The 22,490-nt window shown below is 46.6% G+C and overlaps 1 protein-coding gene and 1 long non-coding RNA gene across 10 annotated transcripts in view; one reads left to right on the top strand and one right to left on the bottom strand.

Annotated features, from left to right (window-relative positions):
• Window positions 1-8,762, bottom strand: part of LOC103678264 (solute carrier family 23 member 1) — a 53,621-nt gene extending 44,859 nt beyond the window's left edge. For 3 of the 4 annotated variants that reach the window (XM_008707599.2, XM_040643971.1, XM_040643972.1), the window contains exons 1-2: window positions 8,623-8,762; window positions 6,256-6,402 (exon numbers count right to left, since the gene is read on the bottom strand). In XM_008707599.2, coding sequence (XP_008705821.1) covers window positions 6,256-6,402; window positions 8,623-8,664 — 189 coding nt within the window. In that variant the 5' untranslated portion in view covers window positions 8,665-8,762. The remainder of the gene's footprint in view (window positions 1-6,255; window positions 6,403-8,622) is intronic. The other variant, XM_008707600.2, reaches the window with a different exon arrangement.
• Window positions 6,743-16,045, top strand: LOC103678263. Of its 6 annotated transcripts, XR_572634.2 has the most exons (8): window positions 6,743-7,895; window positions 8,096-8,186; window positions 8,616-8,763; window positions 9,103-9,245; window positions 9,734-10,022; window positions 12,608-12,715; window positions 14,162-14,281; window positions 15,637-16,045. It is a non-coding gene; the product is annotated as an uncharacterized LOC103678263 (long non-coding RNA). The 6 variants fall into 6 exon arrangements; XR_572632.2 differs by having other exon boundaries at window positions 6,743-8,186; XR_005838474.1 differs by lacking the exons at window positions 6,743-7,895; window positions 8,096-8,186 and adding an exon at window positions 12,975-13,962 and having other exon boundaries at window positions 8,622-8,763.
• The last annotated feature ends 6,445 nt before the right edge of the window (window positions 16,046-22,490 follow it).

Here is a 22,490-nt window from a genome sequence, read left to right as displayed (position 1 = left end):
ACAGGGGAGCTGGCAGGTGTCCTTTTCCTCCCCCATCCTCCAGCATAAACACAGAGCCACCTGCGGGAGGCAGGGCTGCACAGACACTCGTGGTCTCCACCGAGCTCAGGGAAAATTTTGTTAAAGCTGCACATGTGCTCTGCCAGCTGCAGGGTGTACAGCTGCCAGCGCCGCCCACCCAACCATTGTACCAAGCCCAGTCTCACACCCCCAGCCACCTGGCTTGGAGCCCCCAACTGACAGCTGCCTAGGTGCTTCGGGGGAATCTGGCATAGGACTAGTGGACACTGCAAATTTTACTAGCACTGCTGCTCCACTCCCATATTCCCTGGCGGGCATGCTCCTTCAGAACTGGCCTGCCTGGGTCCCACTAACACCACAGAGAGCAAGCCCACAGCTGGCAGAAAGCAGTGCAGATGACTGCCCTGAAAGGAACAGTGACTCAGACACAACAGCAGGGTGTTACAACACACGGAAGACTCCCCTGAAGTGCTAGGTCCTGGTGAACAGGGGACACTGCATTGCAGGGCACTCAGGACCTCCTCTTCATAAAGTCACTACTTTCAAGAGCAAAAGTGATAGCTGACTTTCTTAACACACAGAAATAGACACAGAGAGGCAGACAAAATGGGGAGACAGAGAAATTAATCCCAAAAGAAAGAACAGGACAAGGCCATGGCCAGAAAGCTAAGCAAAACAGCTATAAGTAACATGCTTGATAGAGAATATAAAGCAGTGATCATAAGGATATTCACCAGACTTTAGAAAAGAGTGAAAGACATGAGTGAGACCCTTAACACAGAGATAAGGAATAACACAGCAGAGATATAAGGGCTCCGTAAACAAATAAGGAGCACACTTGATGAGATGAATAACAGGATAGAAGAAGAAGAGGAACAAATGATTGACCTTGAAGACAGAGTCAAGGAAAGCAATCAAGCTGAACAAAAGAGAAAAAAAATTACACAAAATGAGAACAGACTTAGAGAACTCAGTGACTCCATCAAATGTAATAACATATTATAGGAGTCCCAGAAGAAGAAGAAGAGAGAAAAGGGGGCAGAAAATGCATTTGAAGAAATAATAGCTGAAAATGTTCCTAATCTGAGGAAGGAAACAGACATCTAGATCCAGGAGGCACAGAGAACTCCTGACAATCAACAAAAGCAGACCCATACCAAGGTATAGTGTAATTAAACTTACAAAATATAGTGATAAAGAAAAAATCTTAAAAGTGGCAAGACAAAAGAAATCACTAACTTACAACGGAAAACCCATAAGGCTAGTGGGAGATTTTTCAACAGAAACTTTGCAAGCCAGAGGGGAGTGGCATGATCTATTCAAAGTGCTGAATGGGAAAAATCTGCAGCCAAGAATACTCTATCCAGGAAGACTATCACTCAGAAATAGAAGGAGAGATAAAGCGTTTCCTACACAAACAAAAACTAAAGGAGTTCATGATGACTAAATCAGCCCTGCAAGAAATATTAAAGTAGACACTTTGAGTGGAAAGGAGAGACCAAAAGTGACAGTAAAAGGCAGGAAACACAAAAACAGTAACAATGAATATTTCTGTAAAAAATCAGTCAAGGAACTCACACACGAAAATATAAAATATAATAATATATACCTAAAACACGGGAGGAGAGGAGAAAAGAATGGGTTTAAACTTAAACAGACACCAACCTAATATAGACTGCTATTTGTAGAAGAGATTATATACAAACCTAATGGCAACCATATATCAAAAGCCACTAATAAACATGCAAAGAATAAAGAGAAATAAATTCAAATATATCACTAAAGAAAATCAGCAAAATATGGCAGACAGAAAAACAAGAAAGGAGCAGAAAAAATCTTCAGAAACAACCACAAAACAAGTAATAAAATGGCAATAAATACATATCTATCAATAATTACTTTGAATGTAAATGGACTAAACACTTCAATCAAAATACATAGGGTGTCAGAATGGATTGAAAAAAAAGACTCATCTATATGCTGCTTACAAGAGACTCATGTTAGACCTAAAGACACCTGCAGATTGAAAGTGAGGGGATGGAGAAATATCTATCATGCAAAGGGATATCAAAAGAAAGCGGGAGGGGGGATACCTGGGTGGCTCAGTCAGTTAAGCATCTGACTCTTAGTTTCAGCTCAGGTCATGGTCTCAGGGTTATGAGATCGAGCCCCGCATTGGGCTCTACACTCAGGGGGAAGTGTGCTTGAGGATTCTCTCCCTCTGTCCCTCCCCCTGCTCACACACACTCTCTCTCAAGTAAATAAATAAATCTTACCAAAAAAAAGAAAGCCAAGTAGCAGTACTTATTTCAGGCAAAATAGACTTCAAAACAAAGACCGAAACAAGAGACAAAGAAAGACACTATATAATAATAAAGGCGACAATCCAACAAGAAGATACAACAATTGTAAATGTGGGAGCACCCAAATACATATAAACAGTTAGTAACAAATCTAAAGGAACTAATCAATAGTGATACAATAATAGTAGGGGCCTTTAACACCCCACTTACATCCATAGACAGATCATCTAAGTAGAAAATCAACAGGGAAATAATGGGTTTCAATGACACACTGAAACAGATGAATTTAACAGATATATTCAGAACATTCCATCCTAAAACAGCAGAATACACATTCTTTTCAAGTGCACATGAAACATTCTCCAGAATAGCTCACATATCAGCCCACAAAACAAGCCTTAATAAATTCAAGAAGACCAAAGTCCTAACATGCATCTTTCCTGACCACAACATTATGAAACTGGAAGTCAACCACAAGAAAAAATCTGGAAAGATCTCAAACACTTTGGAGATTAAATAACATGCTACTAAACAGTGAATGGGTCAACCAGGAAATAAAAGAAGAAAAAAGAAGTACATGGAAACAAATGAAAATAAAAACACAAAATCCGAAACCTTTGGGATTCAGCAAAAGCAGTTCTAAGAGGGGAGTTTATAGCAATACAGGCCTATCTCAAGAAGCAAGAAAAATCTCAAATAAATAATCTAACCTTACTCCTAAAGGAGCTAGAAAAAGAACAACAAACAAATTCTAAAACCAGCAGAAAAAATGAAATAACAAAGATTAGAGCAGAAATAAATGAAAACCTAAAAGAATAATACAACAGATCAATGAAACCAGGAGCTGGTTCTTTGAAAAAAATCAATAATATTGATACACCACAGGCCAGACTTAACAAAAAGAAAAGAGAAAGTTCTCAAATAAACAGAATCACAAATGAGAGAGGATGAATAACAACCAACACTACAGAAATATAAATAATTGCAACAGAATATTATGAAAAACTATATGCCAACAAATTGGGCAACCTGGAAGAAATGGATAAATTCCTGGAAAAACAAAATACTAAAACTGAAACTGGAAGAAATAGAAAATTTGAACAGACTGATAACCAGCAAAGAAATTGAGTCAGTAAACAAAAAAACTCCCAACAAACAAAAGTTCAGGGCCAGGTGGCTTCACAGGTGAATTTTAACAAACATTTAAAGAAGAGTTAACACCTGTTATTCGTTAACTATTCCAAAAAATAGAAAAGGAAGGAAAACTTCCAAATTCATTCTATGAGGCCAGCATTATCCTGATACCAAAGCAAGATGAAGACACCACTAAAAAGAAGCACTAAAGGCCAATATCCCTGATGAACATAGGTGTAAAAATCCTCAATAAAATACTAGGGAACTGAATTCAACAATACATTAAAAAAAAGCATTCACCATGATCAAGTGGGATTTATTCCTGGGTTGCAATGGTGATTCAATATTCCCAAGTCAGTGAATGTGATACATCACATCAATAAGAGAAAGGATAAGAACGATATGATCATTTCAATGGATGCAGAAAAAGCATTTGACAAAGTACAACATGCATTCATGATAAAAAAAAAAAAAAAACCCAAACCTCAACAAAGTAGGTTTAGAGGGAACATACCTCAACATAATAAAGACCATATGTGAAAAACCCACAGCTAATACCATCCTCAGTGGAGAAAAACAGGGTTTTTCTCCTAAGGTCAGGAACAAGACAAGGATGTCCACTCTCACTACTTTTATTCAACATAGTACTGCAAGTCCTAGCCACAGCAATCAGACAACAAAAAGAAATAAAATGCATCCAAATTGGCAAGGAAGAAGTAAAACTTGCACTATGTGCAGATGACGTGATACCATGAAAACCTGAAAGTCTCCACCAAAAAAACTACCAGAACTGATAAACAAATTCGGTAAAGTCACAGGATACAAAATCAACGTACAGAAATCTGTTGCATTTCTATACACCAATAGTGAAGCAGCAGAAAGAGAAATTAAGAAAACAATCTCATTTACAATTGCACCAAAAGTAATAACATACCAGGAATAAACCTAACCAAAGAGGTGAAAGACCTATACTCTGAAAACTATAAAACACTGATGAAAGAAATTGAAGAGGACACAAAAAAAATGGAAAGACATTCCATGCTCATGGATAGGAAGAACAGATATCATTAAAATGTCTATACTACCCAAAGCAATCTACGTATTTAATGCAATCCCTATCAAAATACCAACAGTATTTTTCACAGAACTAGAACAACCAATCCTAAAATTTGTATTGAATAGCCAAAGCAATCTTGAAAATGTAAAGCAATGCTGGAGGGGCCCCTGGGTGGCTCATTCGATTGAGTGTCCAAGTCTTGATTTTGGCTCAGGGCATGATTCTTAGGGTCATGAGATGGAGCTCTGCATTGGGCTCTGCCCTGGGCGTGGAGCCTGCTTAAGATTCTCTCTCCCTCTCCCGCTGTCCCTTTCCCCCTCTCACTTAAAAAAAAAAAAAAAATAAGAAAGAAAGAAAAGCAAAGCTAGAGGCATCACGACTCCAGACTTCAACTTATATTACAAAGTGTAGTAATCAAAACAGTGTGATACTGGCACAAAAATGAGCACACAGATCAATGGAACAGAATAGAAAACGCAGAAATAAACCCACAGCTACATGTCAATTAATCTTTGAAAAACTAGAAAGAATATTCAATGGGAGAAAACCGGTCTCTTCAACAAATGGGGTTGGGAAACTTGACAGCAGAAACTTGAATTTTTTAAATTCAAAAATATGTCCTTACAGTTTTCTGAGTCGGTGGTTATAGAGCTACATTATCTATATTATGCATTTTACTGGCTCACAGTAATATTTTGTAAGGAGTATGACATTGGCTTCTCTTGCTTTATAGAAAAGCACTAAGAAGTAAACAAAAAGTGTATCCCATCTCTGATATTCCACATTGAACATTTTGTAAAATTAGAAGAAATACATCTATGAGTCTGGAAAATTCATGTTACAGAAAGTTACAAAATAGAAAGCGAAAGTGGGAAGCCACTTCCCCTTTCTTGGTTCTTCTTCCCAAAGCTAAATATCTTTATTCGTTTCTTAGGAATCCTTCAAAACCCCAAATTACTACATATACTTGTTTCTACATTTCTCTTTCTCTGTTTTTAACACACAACAGGTAACAGTATATACATACTCACTTTGCTTTTGTCACATTCTATATATTGGGGAATATTCCCTAACTGCAAGATAAATATAACTTTCTCTTTTTAACAGCTGCATACAAAAGTCATCTGTTTGGGTGTGTCACAATTTGTTCCACTCGTTCCCTTTGAAGGATTTTGGGTTGTTTCCAGGCTTTTGCTTATTTGTTTGTTGTGTGCTTTGACATTACTATTGCCAATAATGTTACAAGAACATCTTTGTACTTATCTCAACAAGTCTTGCCAGTGTATTCACAGAGAAATTCTTAAGCACTGGGGGCTGAGTTAAAGAGCATATGATTTACATGTTGATAGAAACCACCAACGGTCATCCAGAAAGGTTGCATCAAATAATGTTCCGATGCAACGGTTTGACAGTGCTTGTTTCCCCAAACTCCCCAAGCCCCGGTTATCACATTTTTTAGTTGTTGCAAATCAAATAAACTGAAATTGATGCAGTTGGTGTCCTTGATGTGACCTATCAGCTTAGCATGAGGGAGAATCCTCCCCTAATTCCACCCCCCACACACACACCCCTGAGAGAAAGAGAGATGAGGAGCTTTGAGTTCCCCTGAAGGTCAACTATATGGAAGATCAGAATATCAGTAATCAAAGGTTTGGATCTTGGCTAATTCGGCGTGGGTGTGATCAGTGTGGCTTTTGAGACAGAGCCTCTTTGGACCCAGGGCTCGCTGGCTGGCATTACCTGGATCCCCATGAGGATGCAGAGGTACCACGGTGGGACATCCAGGATGCTATAGATCGGCTGGCCGCTGCTGGAGCTCCTGGCCTGCCCAGCCTTCTTCCTGCCTTGGCCATCATCGTGACAGTTGAGCACATCGTCACCCCTCTGCTGGGAGAAAGAGAAGGTCACACCCGGACATTTTAAGAGGAATCAAGTGGATTTCAACTTGATTTCAACTGGGTAGATGGATGGCCTGCAAGCAGCAAGAGGCAATGGGACAGAGGGAGAACGGTTAGCCAGTCTGGGATTTCTAAGTCCAGACTCAAAAGACCAGTGGTTTTCTAAATGACCCATCTTGAGTAGGGCCTGCGTGTGCAGTGTGGGGTCACGCGAGGGGGAGTGGCTGCTTTGCCTGAAGCCCTTTGCGTGGAGGCAGCTTTGTGGAGGGGGGTTGGGGCCAACTCCAAAGTCAGAAAATGGGCAGCTTTCCCTCCCAGACAGGTACCTGGGGATCCTGGCTCCAGAATGGGATAGCTGCCCTCAGAGGGGCTCCCACGGGCCCTGTGTTTACACCCGCCGAAGCTCTCCTCACAGCGTGGTTATTCTAAGGGACGTTACTATAGCCATCTCTTCTGCTGGGCTGGGAGTTCCTAGGGCGTTGACCGTGCCTGACTCTTCTGTGGAGTCCCAGCTTCTCGAGCAGCCAACACCTGTGTTCAGTGTGGACCGAATGAATGCACGTAGCGTGCAGATGTAAATGCGTGCAGAGCCCGACTGCCTGGGGCTGACAGGCCAGGGCAGGAGGACACTCGGGTATGGGGACAGCAACGGAGTTCCCGGGAGAAAGAGGGGCCCCTTACCCATCTGACTCCACTCACACCCCACGCAGCTTCCAGTCCCCCGCCTGGCCCTCTAGGTCTGTTTCCTAACACTCCCATCGACCTGGCCCTAGCCAATGGTGTTGTGTTGAGGTTTCTTCAAATGCGGCCTCCATGATCCTGTGTCAGCGCCTTGGCTTTCCCTGTGTGCCCCACTTGAGGCCCCTGCTTCCCCTTCCCACTTGCAAGAGCTCAATGAGTCCTCCCCACCACCTCTTCTGACCTCCCCACACCCACATCATTTTTTTCCCCAGTAACTCCCAGCACCCTATGTCTCTCTGTTATGTAATTTACCGTTTTCTCTCTTGTACCAGAAACTTTTCTGTGTACCCTGCGTTCCCCTAGCTTAGGCCATAAATTTCAGGGTCAGGAAGCTGTCTCCCCCTTGTTAATGTTCCTCAAAGTTTCTAGCAGAGCAACATGCATGTGAAACCAAAACCATGTCAGAAGAGTGGGTGCTGAGAATGAAGAGCGGACAGACCACTGACAGGGGGATGGGTACAGGCCCGGACCCGCCACTCTCCCTGAAGTGGCCTCTGGTAAAGCAAAATGTGGAAGTCTCTGATTGATTTCCCAAGACTTTTGTTTAGTTCAGTTTTGTTTTGTATCCATGACAGTAGGGGCAGAAAGAATTCTGAAGAGAAAAGAAGAGAGACCTCTCAAGTGCCTCCCATGAGTTCCTGGAAAAGACGGCCGGGACCTCTTCTCCAGAGGGCTGAGCAGCAGCAGGCAGGGTCTGGCAGCAGGGCCCCAGAGGACAGCTGGGGGGGCCAGCCCGGCTTGGTGGGTGACACCCATCCCACAGGACCCTGGGGCTGCCAGTGCAGAGGAGCAGTGGCAAGAACAAGAGTGTCTCCACTCAGTTCACCCTGCTATTTTTAGGAGCTCAAAAATCGGTTGGGAAGGTGGTGGGGCCAGGGCTCAAGGACTGGCCGGAGAAGCCTCCCAAGGGGTTACTGTCACTGTACTTCTCTGGGCCTCAGGTTCCTCATCCAGGAACAGAAGGTTCTGCATCGTTGACTTGGAAGGAAGAAACTAAAACACAGAAAGTGCCTGGGGTGTATTGGTTGTTTGGTAAATATTAGTTCTCTCTCTCTCTCTCTCTCTCTCTCTCTCCAATGCCCTCTCTCTTTCCCTTTGCTTTGTTTTAGAAAGTCCTTCTGATCAAAGAAATCATAACATTGAGATATCTGGAAAACAAATATTTAGGTATTTATAGTCAGCAGAGACCAATCGTGACTAAAGGTAAAACTAAAAGGATCTTCCAGCTCTTCCTTGTTGCTTTAGAATTTACTCACCAAGTTTAGCACTCAGGGAGGAATCTTTGGCTCATGATGGGGAAGTGAGGAGGGCAGCTGCACACCTGTCTAATAGTCTAAAGTCTTCTCCAGAGTGTGAGCCACGCGTCCTGAGCACGAATAATGAATTAGGGCACCGGGACCCCTTCCAGACCTTTCTTCCATTCTGCCTGCCCCCCTCCTCTCTTCCCCTATCTTTCAGCAGCACTCACCACAGGGTCCAGGTGCTCACAGCTGGTGATGGCAGAGCTCATGGCAACCAAGGTCAGCTCCTGTTGGCCTCGTCTCAGGATGGAAACGAAGTGAACCCACTCCAGTTGAAAGAGATTAACGTCTCACTGCCTGCCAAAACCGTAAGGGAGAGAAAAGGACAGGGATCCTGGACTGGGCTGGCTCTGGGGAGGGTGGGGCTTCCAGACTTCCCTTCCGGCCCCCTCCAATCACCACGGGAGACCAAGGTGCACTCAGGTGCAGCAAATGTTTCATAATTTAATAAGTTTGAGAAAGTGTAGAGAAGTTAATGATCCTCTATGACACTATGGAAACAAATCAGGTGCAGCCTTTTGGGAGTGGCATGAGAGCACTTTCTAGAGGCCTGATTCCAAGAGGCAGGACAGGAGGGGGGTGAGGGTGAGGCCCTGGGCTGCACACACAGGCTTTGCAGTTTTTTAAAGCTGATTCTTAATGACTAGTTGAGCTGGACAGGAAATCACTGAAGATATAGTCTGACCAGCCTGGCCTCTGAGATGCAATAATGAAGTCATCATGAAACAAAGGGCATTACTGTTGATCTGGAAGAAACTGCCAAGGTGCATTGGTGGAGCAAAACCCTCAGGTGAGAACCTGAGAAAAAATGCTTCTAATCCTTAGGCGTCTCTCTCCCTAACACCCAGAAACTTCTAATAACCCCCTCTTTCGGAGAGAGAAGTCCGGGAAGGTGTCTCTTGCTCTTAGTCTGCACAGGGCCCTCCTCAAAAACTCTGAATAACCCCCCCTCCGTGAAGTCCAAAGCCAGCCAAGTACCAGGTATTCCTGGTGGTAGAATGTTCTGGAATGGGTGGCACTGGGTCCTAAGGTTCAGGAAACACACGGTGGAATGCACACAGACATCGGTGGGAACTGGTCCAAGAGGAAGCCCTGAAAAACACAGCAAAGAGATGTTTGACAAGGGATGGGAGAGACCTGATTGGGGCTATGACAGGAAAGCCAGCAGTAAGTGGATGATCTTACCAAATACTTAGCTGTGTACACTGTGCTACACCTTTTTTGTGTTACCTTACATAACATTCACCACAAATTAACATTCCCATTCTTCTTTTATAGATTAAGAAATCGAGATGTTGATGGGCCTGTTAGGCTCTTCGTTCAAGATTCATAACCCACGTAGGAGCTGACAGTCAAGCCCAGACAGTCTTTTCCACAGTCTGCAGAGGCCAAGGAGATCCTCTCGGAAATATGGCCTCTGGGTCTGAAGATGTAAAGGACGAGGCTCCGGGGGAGATGGCCCAGGGAGCGCGGTCACAGAGTGGCCTTCCCCACACTACCCCTGAAGGCAAACATGGGTCCTCTACAAATGGCACCCAGGGGCCCCGAGTTCACCTCAGGAGTGAAAGTGAGACTGCTTAGCTTTGGGGGGACATGGGTTCCCACCTCTGTTGAACACACTAAATGTGCAGTTCCCAGATGGGCAAATTATGAGGTGAAGATAGACATCAGGTGCCACTGTTCTCACGGATCACTGCAGCGAGCAGCACGGGCTTCATTGCTCCAGGAAGGCCCAGTGGGTGTGGGCCAGAGTGGGGGGCTACCTCTGCCACCTACCACAACCCCTACCCTCACAGATCTGGGCACACAGACAAAATTGGGCTCATGTTGGACATGTCTTTTCCCCGTCACCTTCTGGGATAACATGGAAGAAGTTGACTTCTCAAAAACTCTGTCCTCCCCCACATTGAAGGTCCTGCCTTTCTTGGCTATGCCTCTCCCTGCTGCTTGTTTAGGCGTACAGTTAAACTCCCCCATGTGTGAGGTAAAATGTTTAGCTACACAACTGAGGTAAAACAGAAAGACGGTCTCCTGTTACCCACTTTGTTTAGCTGCCTATACAGTATGTTCCAGAACCTTCCTCACTCTTTAAGTCTTCTCCTCTGGGCCTGACACTCTTTGTCTCACATGGTTCCTTGCATAAGTCATTTGGCTTGTGGCCACTGCTGCTGTTCATGCAGTCCCCACCTCCCTCAGCAGCTCAGAGGAGGAGCCAAGCCACCACTTCTTCTTTTCCTCTACTTTCCACCCCTCAGAAGTCACTTCTACAGACTATGGTCCCTCCACTCATCATTGGCCTGGCCTGGCTTCTGCTGCCATCTCTTACTCTAAAGCGACTGTAGTATTCCACAATTCTTCCACAGTCTCAGCTGCCCCAGCTGGTGGCCTTGCCCTCCCTTGCCTGCTGGAATCATCCTCCATCCCATACACCATCCCATACACCAGCTTGAGGTTCTCTATACACAGCACATTTACACATGATCATTTATAACCCTTGTGTTTCGTTATGGAAATCAAGTTCTAATAATTAGCTCAGACAATGAGAGGTATTTAAGAATATGGGGCCTCTCTGGGAACCCAAGATATTTCCTCAGACACATGAAGACATGAAAACTCTTCCATTACATTTTCACGCCTAAGCATCTAATTCCAAATTTGAAGCAGCTCTTCAGGCCCCAGGTACTTTGGAAGGAGAAAGGCACTGGGCCTTTCCATATATAATGCCCGGTGGCCCCACTGGATGTGCCATTTTGTATGTGGAGTAGGCTATGCAGGAAGGTTTGACCTGGACATTTGCATCACTGCAGATAAATTGGAAGTTGGCTATTGTAGGAAGGAATATGCCAAGAGACAGCTGTGAGGCAAATCACACCTGACACCAAGAATGAAGGAGGTCAACAGAGTTTCTCAAGAGAAGGTCAAACAAAACCAAAGGTGTAACTCTTGGTTTTGCCATTCAGAACCCATCTAGCCTTCCCTCATTATCCTCAGTGAACCATTGTGATCCACAGCAAGCAGTCCACATGCTTCAAGCAGAGTTTTCTCTGCCCCATGGATGCCTGGATGAGGGTGAGGGCCAGTCGGGAGCCCTGCAAACCCCTGGCCACAGCCTTGGGCTAGCCAGAGGCATGGGACCCAGCTAGAGCCAATGAGAGGCCATGAGACTTACTGGGACTTTGGGAAGAGAGGTGTTCTCTTTCTCACTGGACTTGAACCTAGGGGATGCTGCTCTGTAGGTGTCGGCAGCCGTCTCATGACTTTATAGAGCCTGCAAAGGAAGCCAGCATGGAGAACAGAGCTAAGATGCAGAGAGACGGGGTCCCGGTGATATTGAATCTATATATTAAGCCACACACTTCTCCTAGCAACTTCTCTTTTGGTTTAAACCAACCTGATTTGGGTTTTCTATCATTTGCGAACATAAGAACAATCCATAAACTTAACAATTTTATCTTCAGTCATAGATCTTCTTCTAGAATTACTTGCACAATGTTTGCTAATTTTTAAATCTTCAACTAATAATGATTGTTAAATTTCAAGAGCATTAAAAATAACTTAAACATCTATCCTAATGCTAACAACCTCAACATATTTTTACACAACAGAATTGATTGCCTAAAATGTGGCAAAAGTAATCCAAGAGAGCATTGGGGAAGCAATTTCCAGGCTACTTGTCTATGAAATGCTTTACTCAAGTGAATACCTAATTTCATATACTCTTGATCTGAAAGGTCAAGAAGCCAACCTTTACCGTGGAGGGTGGGTTTTCTGTCTTTACTGAACCCTGACTTTTTTTTTTTTTTTAACCAGAAATTGGAGTTGTAGACTTTTAGGCTTGGATTCACAAAATACTTACTTCAAATTTGAAAAGTGCAGCTTGGGAAAGCCACCTCAAGTGGATTGTGGCTTTTGATTTATGACTTCATGGTCTAAATAATTCCCACACTCATGCTTAATTGAATCTCAGTTTATAAAAAGTGACTCAGGCCAAGTCTGGCCCACTGCCTATTGGTATAACTAGAGTTCTATTGGAACATATCCATGCCCATTCACTCAGATACTCTCTAAAGGTGCTTTTGTATCACAACAGCAGAGCTGAATAGTTGTGACAGTCCCAAAGCCTAAAACAATTTGCTACCTGTCTCTTCACAGAAAAAGTGTGCGGACTCCTGCTCTAGAACACCGGTCGAAAAAGTTGATTTTTAATCACTCCACTTTGAAAGTCTTTGGCGTATCCTTTTTCATCTTTAATTGTATAATGTAAGTATGATTTAAATAAATCATTTAAACAGAGTATACCTAAGTACTTTTTTAAAAACCCTATTTCCTCCTCTTCAGTGGAATCCTGCTTTTCTCTTCCAGAGCTCTACATACTACATACTTTTCTTTGAGTTCACTCCTGTAGACCACAGGCAGGATTTCAGGGCCAGTTACCAGAAGTCATAATATAACCCTTTTCTCTACATGCTCCTGTAACAAAATGCTTCCTCTCACCCTACAGCTTATCTTTGTCTTTCAGTGTCCAAGCCCTTCTTGGATAAGCAGGGCCGAGGGAAGACTATGCAGTGGGGTTCTGGGAGCTGGGACTGGACACCTCGGTGGGATGGAACTGACCTGGGGGCTGCCAACCATGGAACCAAGATCTGAACCAGCTTATGGACAGTAGGGTTGAAAACCTCTAATCTAATAGGATCAGGTAGATTTCAGAGTTGGACAATGGATTGCCAGAGTTTGATTGCTGCTGCTGTAAGCTCCCTCTTCTCAACAGGAAGAGGTCCTGCAGCCAGCTTTGGTGTCTTTGTGATTCCAGCTCTTTCTTAGAGTGCACTGTGCATCCCCATGCTGGGCCAGGGAGCAGGGGGAGGCTAAGAGGGGAGGGTGGGCTTCAGTAGGCTGGACGAGAGGGACCAGTGAAAGGCTGATGGATTTCCATGCACAGAAACGTCTGCCATGCGAGGTCCTAGACTTACAGACTCCCCTCACCTTGAAGCTGTCTCTTGGAGTGCCCCATCTGACCTTTCACCTGGACCTGAGTGCCAGTTGTCAGCCTTCTGTATCACCTTGTGGCCTGTGTACCCAGGGGACAATATTCCGGAGTCCTTCTCGGAGACCCATGACTCATTCTGTTACCGTCTGGCCATTCGAGGATCCGGGAAATCACAGGAGGCCTGATCGATGTAAACCAGAAAACATGAGTTAGCCTTTTTAGGCACAAGCCACAGAAACTGGCTCTGACCCACTTAAGCAAGAAATGGGCATTTATTTGAAAAAGACTGGTAGCTCAGCGTGTGAAGACTTGAACAAGCAGGCATTGGGAAGGATAGCAAGAGTGACTCAGGGGACAGGAACCCAGGGACTTTCTCTTTCAGAGTAGTACCGTCAGGTGACTCCACCTACCTTCTCTTCCTCGTGCCATCATTCAGAAGTCAAATTCCAAGGGGACAAGATCTGATCGGCTCAGCCTGGGTTACTTGTCCATCTCTGCAGGCAGCCCACAGGGACTGGGGGTGAGACAGGGTCCTGCCACTGGCTGCTCTCTGGGAGGCACACAGAATGGGGAAAGGGCAGTTTTTCTAAACAAAAGGGAAGAAAGGCAGGAGGAAGGCGCAGGAAGGAGGGAGGTGCTCCCCACTGTTCCCATGAAAGGGAGTGTCCTGTGTGGAAGAGCCCCGCAAGTTTTCCCACGCAAATTCTGTGCTATTGCAGCAGGGAAACAGCCACGCCGTCAGGAAGAGGACAACAGCCAAGTGTCCGCTTCGTATGCTTCACTGGCTTTCCAGAAGTGCTTTCCACCCGGACCTCCCCTACTGAGTGCAAGCCTGGAAGGTGATTATCTGCTGCCGACCTCCCCCCCACCCCGGCCAACAGGAGTTCAGCTTAGCTGGCAGAGTGTTTTGCACTGTCAGGGCAGCATCCTGGGGACCTGGAGCCTCTCGGAGGCGGGGGGGGGGGGGGGGGGGGTTCAGGGTGCCCCTCCAGGCCGTGTAGGGGAGGGGCCCACAGAACACTAAATGGCTTGGGCAGACCCAGGGTCTGCAGCAGGATGAAGAAAGCAGGTGGTATGGACGTTCGAGGAATTTCCGATTCACAGGAGAGTCCTTGAAACAGAGGGGTATGGAGGGTGAATGTGAAGCCCCCTATGCCAGACTTGGAATTTCTTAAAGAACTGACCCTCTTCCTGAAGAGGGAATGGGCAGTTCCAAAAGCACCTGCCGGGGGTCTGCCTCTAGAACAGAGGGATTTTTACAAGCACCAGCAGCCATGGCTGGCACTGGGCGGCTGTCACGTCCAGCAGGCAGGGGCATCTCTACCTGAGGCAGGCGAGACCGAGGGGCCCCAGTGCCCTCCAAAGGGTCAGGGGGGCTGAATGCAGGAACTGAGCTCAGGGGAGGCATCTGAGCCCACAGCAAAGCTCAAGCGAGCAAGGTGTAGCTCTAAGATCGCTCTTTAGGATTTAGAGCCTGTAAGGGTCCTTTTTGGCTGTCTTCTAGGATTTATTGACATTTCATGGGAGACTTGACCCATAAACCCAGAACTCTCAGCCAGAAGTGTGAAAGTGAGGTGTGCTTGCGAAGGTCTCAGGAGACCAGGAGGAGCAGAGGCAGGAGCCATGAGGTCCAACAAAATTCTAGACCCAGCTAACCCCACGCCCCCACCATGCCAGGCGTCTGAGGCCCAGGGATAGATCAATGACTGAGGAAGCAGATGTGGCTGGAGACCAGGGGCAGGATGCAGTGTACATTTTCTGCTCCGAAGTCTACAGGGAAAGCATCCCCACTTGGGTGAGATGCTCAGAGGCTAATCCAAATTCAAGAAAAGTGCCGTTGGGCCCCTAGTTGGGGAGAACTCAGTGCTCTAATCAGGGGCAGGCACAGTACCAGAAGGAGGGGGGAGATACCTTTGCCCACTGTCCAATCTCGGCTAGCTCTCCCTGATGACCCTGGGGAGTGACTCTGCGAGGCACAGTTTGTGTGGGGGCAGAGCCCAGTGTCTCCCTTCTTTGTGGGGACACAGAAATTTATGAGGAAGACACCGTGGAAGAATAATGTTTTAGAAATAATGATAGTGCTAAGTTCCTCTGGCAAAAATAGTCACCATTTATGCAGGGAGGGATTTCAGCAGGCAGGTAGCCAAGGGAGTCACTGGTGAGGGGAAATGGAGAAGCAAGGGGTCTCCAACAGGTGGCTGTGCCCCATTTCCTGGGGGAGAGACCAGCAAGAAGCCAACAAGACCCCAGAGAAGAACCAACAGTATGATGCCCTGCTACTTGGACCACAGATGGCACCCCCAGGACACTGAAGCAGAGACTCAACGGTTGTCAAGCCAGCCCATGGGTCTGAAAGACAAGGCCTTCTTAGCGGGACACACATGAATTGACGAACATGGGCTAGACCTACAATGGACACTCGGGGGACACCTGTGAGCACAGGTGACTTGGGGCCAGACGGGGTCCTCCCCTAAGCCTTTGCACCACCCAAGTGCTCCCAAATTTAGCCACAAACTCCAGAAAAGGGGGACAGCCCCAACCATAAGGTTGAATGTCCACCAGCCCAATAGAATGGGGGTTCACAATAAAAATCAACATGTTTCCTTTTGGCCCACCTGCATTTTGGGACTGAAATTCACACTTGTTATGAACATCTTAAGGAAGAAGGAGGGCTGGGTGTCTGAGTCACCAGAAAATGTCTCCAGGGGTAGCAGCTGTGGTTGTTGGGCCACGGACAAAGCAGAGTCAGCATCTGTCCTTCCCACACACCACCTCCATCAGACGCTCAAATTGGGGCCCAGCCGTCAAGGAGGGTGCCGTGATTGGCCATCACTGCACCATCCCCGATGTTGTACTCACCCAGGTGTGTCTGGCACTAGGCTCCTTCGAAGCTCCTCTGCCCTCCAGGGCTTGACTGCAGCGGGGCTGGTGGGAGTCCGGGACTGACGACACTCCCTAGCCCCTACATGTCCTCCCCACGCTAATGCAAACACCGGCTCCTCTTTATGAACCAGGTGCAGCTGGGAGGTGTGGGAGCCCAGGACCAGACACCTTCTAACATCTGTGCTATAGACTGGTCTCCCCAAAATTCTTGCTAAATTCTACTGCCCAATGTAATGGTATTTGGAGAAGGGGACTTCGGGAGGTGATTAGGTCATAAGTGTGGAGCCCTCATATATGGAATTAACGCCCTTATAAAAGAGACCCCAGAGACCGCCCTTGACCCATCTGCCATGTGAGGACACAGAGAGAAGATGGCCATCTACAAACCAGGAAGCAGACTCTCACCAGACACTGAATCTGCCGGCACCTTGATCTTGGATGTCCTAGCTCCCAGAACCTTGAAAAATAAGTGTTTGTTGTTAAAGCCACCCAGCCTATGGTATTTTTATTATAACTGCCCGAACAGATTAAGACAATTTGGCATGTGTGGAATTCCCTTATGATTGGCTTTATAAGAAGAGAATAGTGGTTTTGGACTCTGGCCTTTTCTTTGCTCAATCCCTCTTAGGAGGAGTTTGACCTAAATACTTCTTGCACACAGTATTCATCTTCCCTACTGAGGGGGCTCAGTAGCAATGGAGCTTGGGCTACATCTTAAAGATGCTTCTCCCAAGAAGCACACAAGGTGGCCATCATGGGTAGTTTCTGGCCAAGACCTACATGTCCTCAGTCCTCTGCTGAATGCCAGCCTGGCAAAATGTTCAAAGGCTGACTTTGGGGCCCATTGGTATAAACATCACTTCGCCCTTTTTTTTGCCCCCATCTTCTCACTGAGAAATTTTCTTTCTGGGAAGTAGAACTCAAGAGTATGAAAGCTGCAAAGAACTATAGAAAAAAACGAAGCCCAGAGAAAGAGGGGAACTGCTTCATCCACGTTCCTCATCTCAGTGAATGACATCACCAACCACCAAACATTCAACTCAGAGCTTGGTCTGCCATATGCAATTCTTCCCAAGTTCTGTCAAATCCACCTCCTACAGATGTTTTTTGCATGTCCCATTCCCTCTAATGCTAGCAAATATATTAACTTCATCTAAACCAACTTCATTGTTCCTCTTTCAATTCTATGTCAGCAATCCTAAGATTTTATGCAGAGTAGTCTGAATAAACTTAAAAACATAAATCTGGTCATGTCATTCCCCTCTTTAAAACTCTTCCTGAGTCCTGTGCCCTGAGGATACAGGAAAACTAAGACCCTTAGCATGGTCTGTGATATCCTTTATGACTTGGCTCCATTGAGCTCCATCACAGCCTCCATCACACAGTGTCTGGCACACACAGTCGGTCCTCCATTAACAAGAGTTGGGTTTAATCAAATGATCCAAGCTTATTCAGTCTGTCTCAGTCTTTAACTTGTGACTCTGAACTCTTGGGCCAGGTCCTTGTCCAGAAAGAGGTAGACTTCAATGGCTCCCCTTTCACCGCCCAAGGTTCTGGCTACAAAACAACAGGGAATGTCTGGAAAGACCAGGTTCTGGGCTCCTCTGCCTAAGCCCAGGATGGACAGCCTGGGGCTGAGCATTTGCTGGGCAGACCCTCAAGGCAAGAGATGCTGCTGTCATTGCCATGAGGGTGGGCACATACCTGGTTTTTCTCTAAAACTTTGGAGATCTCAATCTCCATTTCAGAGAGTGACAGAGCCCCTCGGGGAGGAGCAGAGCTTAACTAAGATCTTTGGCCTCTATGCCGGTTATAAAATGTCCCTGGGGAAAAAAAAAGGATCAATATGAAATTTCCTGCTCAGCACCAGTGAGGAAATCTGTACAATAAAAACCCTGCCATTTCCTAGGCTAGTTTGCCTAATTCTGGCGATCTCTGGGACTCAGGTGCTGTCTCCCGTTGTCCTGTATCCGTCCCTGGAATGATTAGGGCAGGAGGTAGGGCTTTGGCCGGTACAGGTTTGGCTGGTTGAGGGTTTAGGCTCTGGATTGGTTGGTTGGCTGGCATATGAAAGACGCACTCACAGGGGCGTTGTCTGCTATCTCTAAGAACTAGCCAGCCCTGGGGGGCGCCACCACTCCTTGCTCAGGGAGCCCCAGATACCAGCACACCAGGAATACAGAAAAAATAGTTCGTACCGGGCTAGATGGAGAGCTTCTCATGAGCACACCGCTCACCAGAGCAGCTCCCTGGTGGTCTTACCTTTGCCATCATCCGTGTTGTAATAACCTGAACATGTAATAACCCGAACATGCCATCATCCATGTTGTAATAACTTCTTCCATAAACGGGGTCCGTAAAAGGGCCAAGGAAGACTTCTGGGAGAGAGAAGTGAGAGTGTTCAGTAAAATGTTCCTTGCCATTCTTTCTGAGTAGGCTTTGCAGCAGGATGAAAAAACTCAATGAATGTCAGAGCGGAGGAAGAAGGGAAAGAGTGCAAAATAGCTTAGAGCTCAGTGGGGTCATGTGTCCTTGGGTCACCTGCTTCTTAGTCACTTGACTTTTGGTCTGTGCCAACTGGACAGTCCCAGGAGTCAGTCCTCATGGGTGTCCCCCAGCCTCCCACAGATCCGCTCTGGGTTGAATCAAGGTGTACAGAGCACTGGGAAGGGGGGTGGGATACACTGCCAATACCAAAGCAGCAGCCTGGCTCAGGCTGAGTCACTTGGGTTTGAGGAAAGGAAAGAAGATATCAAGGGCTTATTTAAGTAGCTCTGAAAACTACAAACGGGAGAGGGAGGGGTGGGAGGAAGGAGAGCTGGTCAGGGCAACTGGAGGTGAGTTGAATAGAATCTCCTCACCATGAACTCAGAGGTCTAGCTGGTCCAATATCTTCCAGAAGTTTTCTCTGCAGGAAACTTGCACACGCCTGCATAAGTTTACACGCCCTCCTCCTGATACCGTCTCGGTTTTGTTTTCTTCCCTGGAGCATAAAAGTGTGCCTCGTGTCTGATGTCCTGGAGAAGACCGAGGGCCACTTGAGTTGCTGATTGAGAACCAGCTGCTGAGAACAAGTTTCCTAAGCAACTCTGCTCATTGGGGCCACACGCTAAAGAATTTTGGGGGTATGCTCAGAGCTCCTACGATGGGTTCCGAGAGCCTTGGGCCACCAAGCCAAGCACACGTCTTCCAAGACGGTCTGGGAAAAGTGACTTCACTGCTGGGACAGCCTCACTGACCAGAGGGTCTTCTGCAGGTGCTGCAGGTGTCTGTCGGGAGGATCGGGGTGGGGGCAGAAGGATAAACATGAAATGGCAGACCAGGGTGGGTAGACATTAAAAGATATCCTATTAAGTTCAGCTTTGGGGCTTTTTCTCAGTCATGTTAAATTTTAGGTGGAAATCATGCACCATGTAAGTGGAAGTGTGGGCTCACAACGCTTAGGAATTAGAAATGATTGTCTTGGCATGAAATGATCAAGTCACAAGCAGAAGCATGGGAATAAGGCAGGACACAGGCCAGGACAACCCCCTTCCCCGGGTGAAGTCCTGGCCCTGTTAGCCCCGGACCCAAAGTTAGTTGTTTGTTTTTCGGTCTTTTCCTAACGATTTTTTAAAGTCATCTCTACACCCAACGTGGGGCTCGAGCCCACAACCCGGAGATCAAGAGTCACATGTTCTGACTGAGCCAGCTGAGTGCCCCCAGAGTCCATTGTTTTAATACAACAGAGCCTCCTGCTCCTGAACGTTGAAAGATGACTAGCCCGGCACTGTGAACTGTCACTAAGCCTCCAATAATTAGCTTAAAACGTGTTCCCAGACCAGTGACCACTCTGGGATCCCAGATAGGGCACTTAACACATTAAAGAATAAAAGAGGTGACAGGAATCTGACTAAAAATGATTCCAAGGAGGGATGAAGGAAGATGTCCTGTGGGGAGGGCTGCATTTATAAGTGCTTGGGTCTCCTGCAGGCAGGGAGGGCTTCCTGAAGGAGGTGGGTGGGAAAGAAGAGGAGGGAGGCCGGGAAATGGAAGAACTGAAGGTGTGGTGGTGCCGAGGACTCAGGAGTTTAAAGGCCTGCTCTCCCCAGTGGCTCACCCCTCCAGGTCCCCATGGAAGTGTCTCATGTTACAATTCAAGGGCTGGTTCTGCGGGGGGTGAAACCATGTCATGGTCCAGTGGATGGCACTTTCGTTGATTTTACACTCGATGACACACTTTCTTCCACCATGATTTCCCGGCACAGAGGTAAGTGGGTTGCTTCGCTCAACTGCAGGCCTAACCAACAGAAGATGACACGGATCTGTATTCCAACTCAGGGACAGTGGGGACTACTAAGTGACTGTACTGGAATCCCTGCTGGGGCTTTCTGCCCAGAAATGTTTCCCACAGTACTGCAGGCATGTTCTTTTTGGCCTTCAGAACCCGTTTCTTGCCCTCACATTTTTGCTAGCACCTTGCCCCTGCATTTTGCCTTTTTCTTACCATCTGAGGACTGAGAAGTCTACTGCCCTTCCCTTGGTTCATCTAAAACTGAACAATGACCTACAAGGACCAGATTCAAAATGAAATATCATACCACTTCGACCGGCTAAATCCAAAGTAGAGGGCATGACACAAACAGGCTGTGATACTGGGTACCAACATGGACACCTCACACAGCTCCCCACTGAAGGGTCCTCTCACCTGAGAGCACATGCAACAGCGAGAAGTGAATTTTTCTGAATATCTGACATGAAGCCTACTCCAGGGAGCTTTCTCTCAGTCTGAGACTGAGCTCGGCCCCACCAACAAACATGGGCCAGGCTCACCTGGCACAGTGTCGATCTGAATGGAAATGGGCCAGCTCCCTCATCCTGACTGGCAGGTTTCTTAATTAACTTACGGATACTGTCACTGCTTCTGAGTGCCGCCCTACTGCCACTATTTTTAGCTGCTCCTACTAGGAACCCATCTGCACCTCAGCCAGTCTGTCCTCGTGCGTGACCTGAATGTGGGCACCACTGTCCATGTGGGGCATCGGGAGAATCTCAACTCACTTCCTTAGAGTTCTTTGGCTCCGTATCCTCCTCCCACCTCCTCCAGCCCAGAATTTCTAGATCAGCTCCTGGCCCTAAACGAAACCATCAATGAAGACCGGGGCTCTAAGAAGCCAGCCTGGGAGAAAGGCTGAGTAGATTAGGCCAAGGAAGCCAGAAATCAGATAAGCCATGAGGACTTGGAGCCCAGCAGCGAAGGGGACTGAGTGATACCTGGGGACAGCGACTCATAAAAACCAAGTCCCAGGAAGGACTGGGAGTTTTGCATTATTCCCCAGTCATACCCAGCACCCTGGTGCTGGCCACTCATCTGGCAGACGGGTGCCACAGTCACAATGGTAACTGAGCGGGAATGTATCAGAACAGGGATGAATTTTCAGAATCACTTAGTCCAAACCCCTCATTTTATAGGTGAGCAAACTGATCCAGAATAGTGTCCCACAGGTGGTTAGCGGCCAACAGAACTAGGATCCAGGTTTTCTCAAACCCATTGGATCACATGTCAACCATGTATATCATGACTGCTGCATACATAGTTTAAGTCCTGACTGAGAGTCGAGAAAATCATCCTAGTCTACAAATCTACAAAGCCGAATGAATCATTATGTTGTTAGAGAGATTCTCCGAAGACACAGATTCTCTAGAGATTCACCGGAAGACCTGCTCTCCCCTTGCAATACAAGGCATCTTCACAGTATCATTTGTAATCACAAACGAGGCTTTGCTTTGCTGTTCTCTATCTTCAGTTTAAGACCCTCACAGTTAGACGGAGAAGAGGCGCTGAGGGTGTCCCAGAGACAGGAGGTGTCACTGAAGACAGTGACAGCCTGTGGTAAACAGGTAAGACTGGGCTTTAATTGAAATTACGTGAGTCAACACATAAAGAGATTAAGAATGAGGATTAATAATAAAACTTCCAGTGCTCTTTGCAAAGGAGGTGAAGAATCCCATATTTAAAAAAAATATTAGCAGTGCCTGGGTGGCTCACTCTTGATTTTGGCTCAGGTCATGATCTCAGGGTTGTGAGAAGGAGCCCCACGTCAGGCTCCACACTGGGCGTGGAGCCTGCTTGAGATTCTCTCTCTCCCTCTGCCCCTCCCCCCATCCCCTCCAAAAATAAATAAA

This window comes from Ursus maritimus, unplaced genomic scaffold (genome assembly GCF_017311325.1).
Source record: "Ursus maritimus isolate PB19 unplaced genomic scaffold, ASM1731132v1 scaffold_3, whole genome shotgun sequence".
Lineage (NCBI taxonomy): Eukaryota > Metazoa > Chordata > Mammalia > Carnivora > Ursidae > Ursus > Ursus maritimus.
The sequence above is the reverse complement of the archived record's forward strand: the minus strand, read 5'-3'. Positions and strand labels throughout refer to the sequence as shown.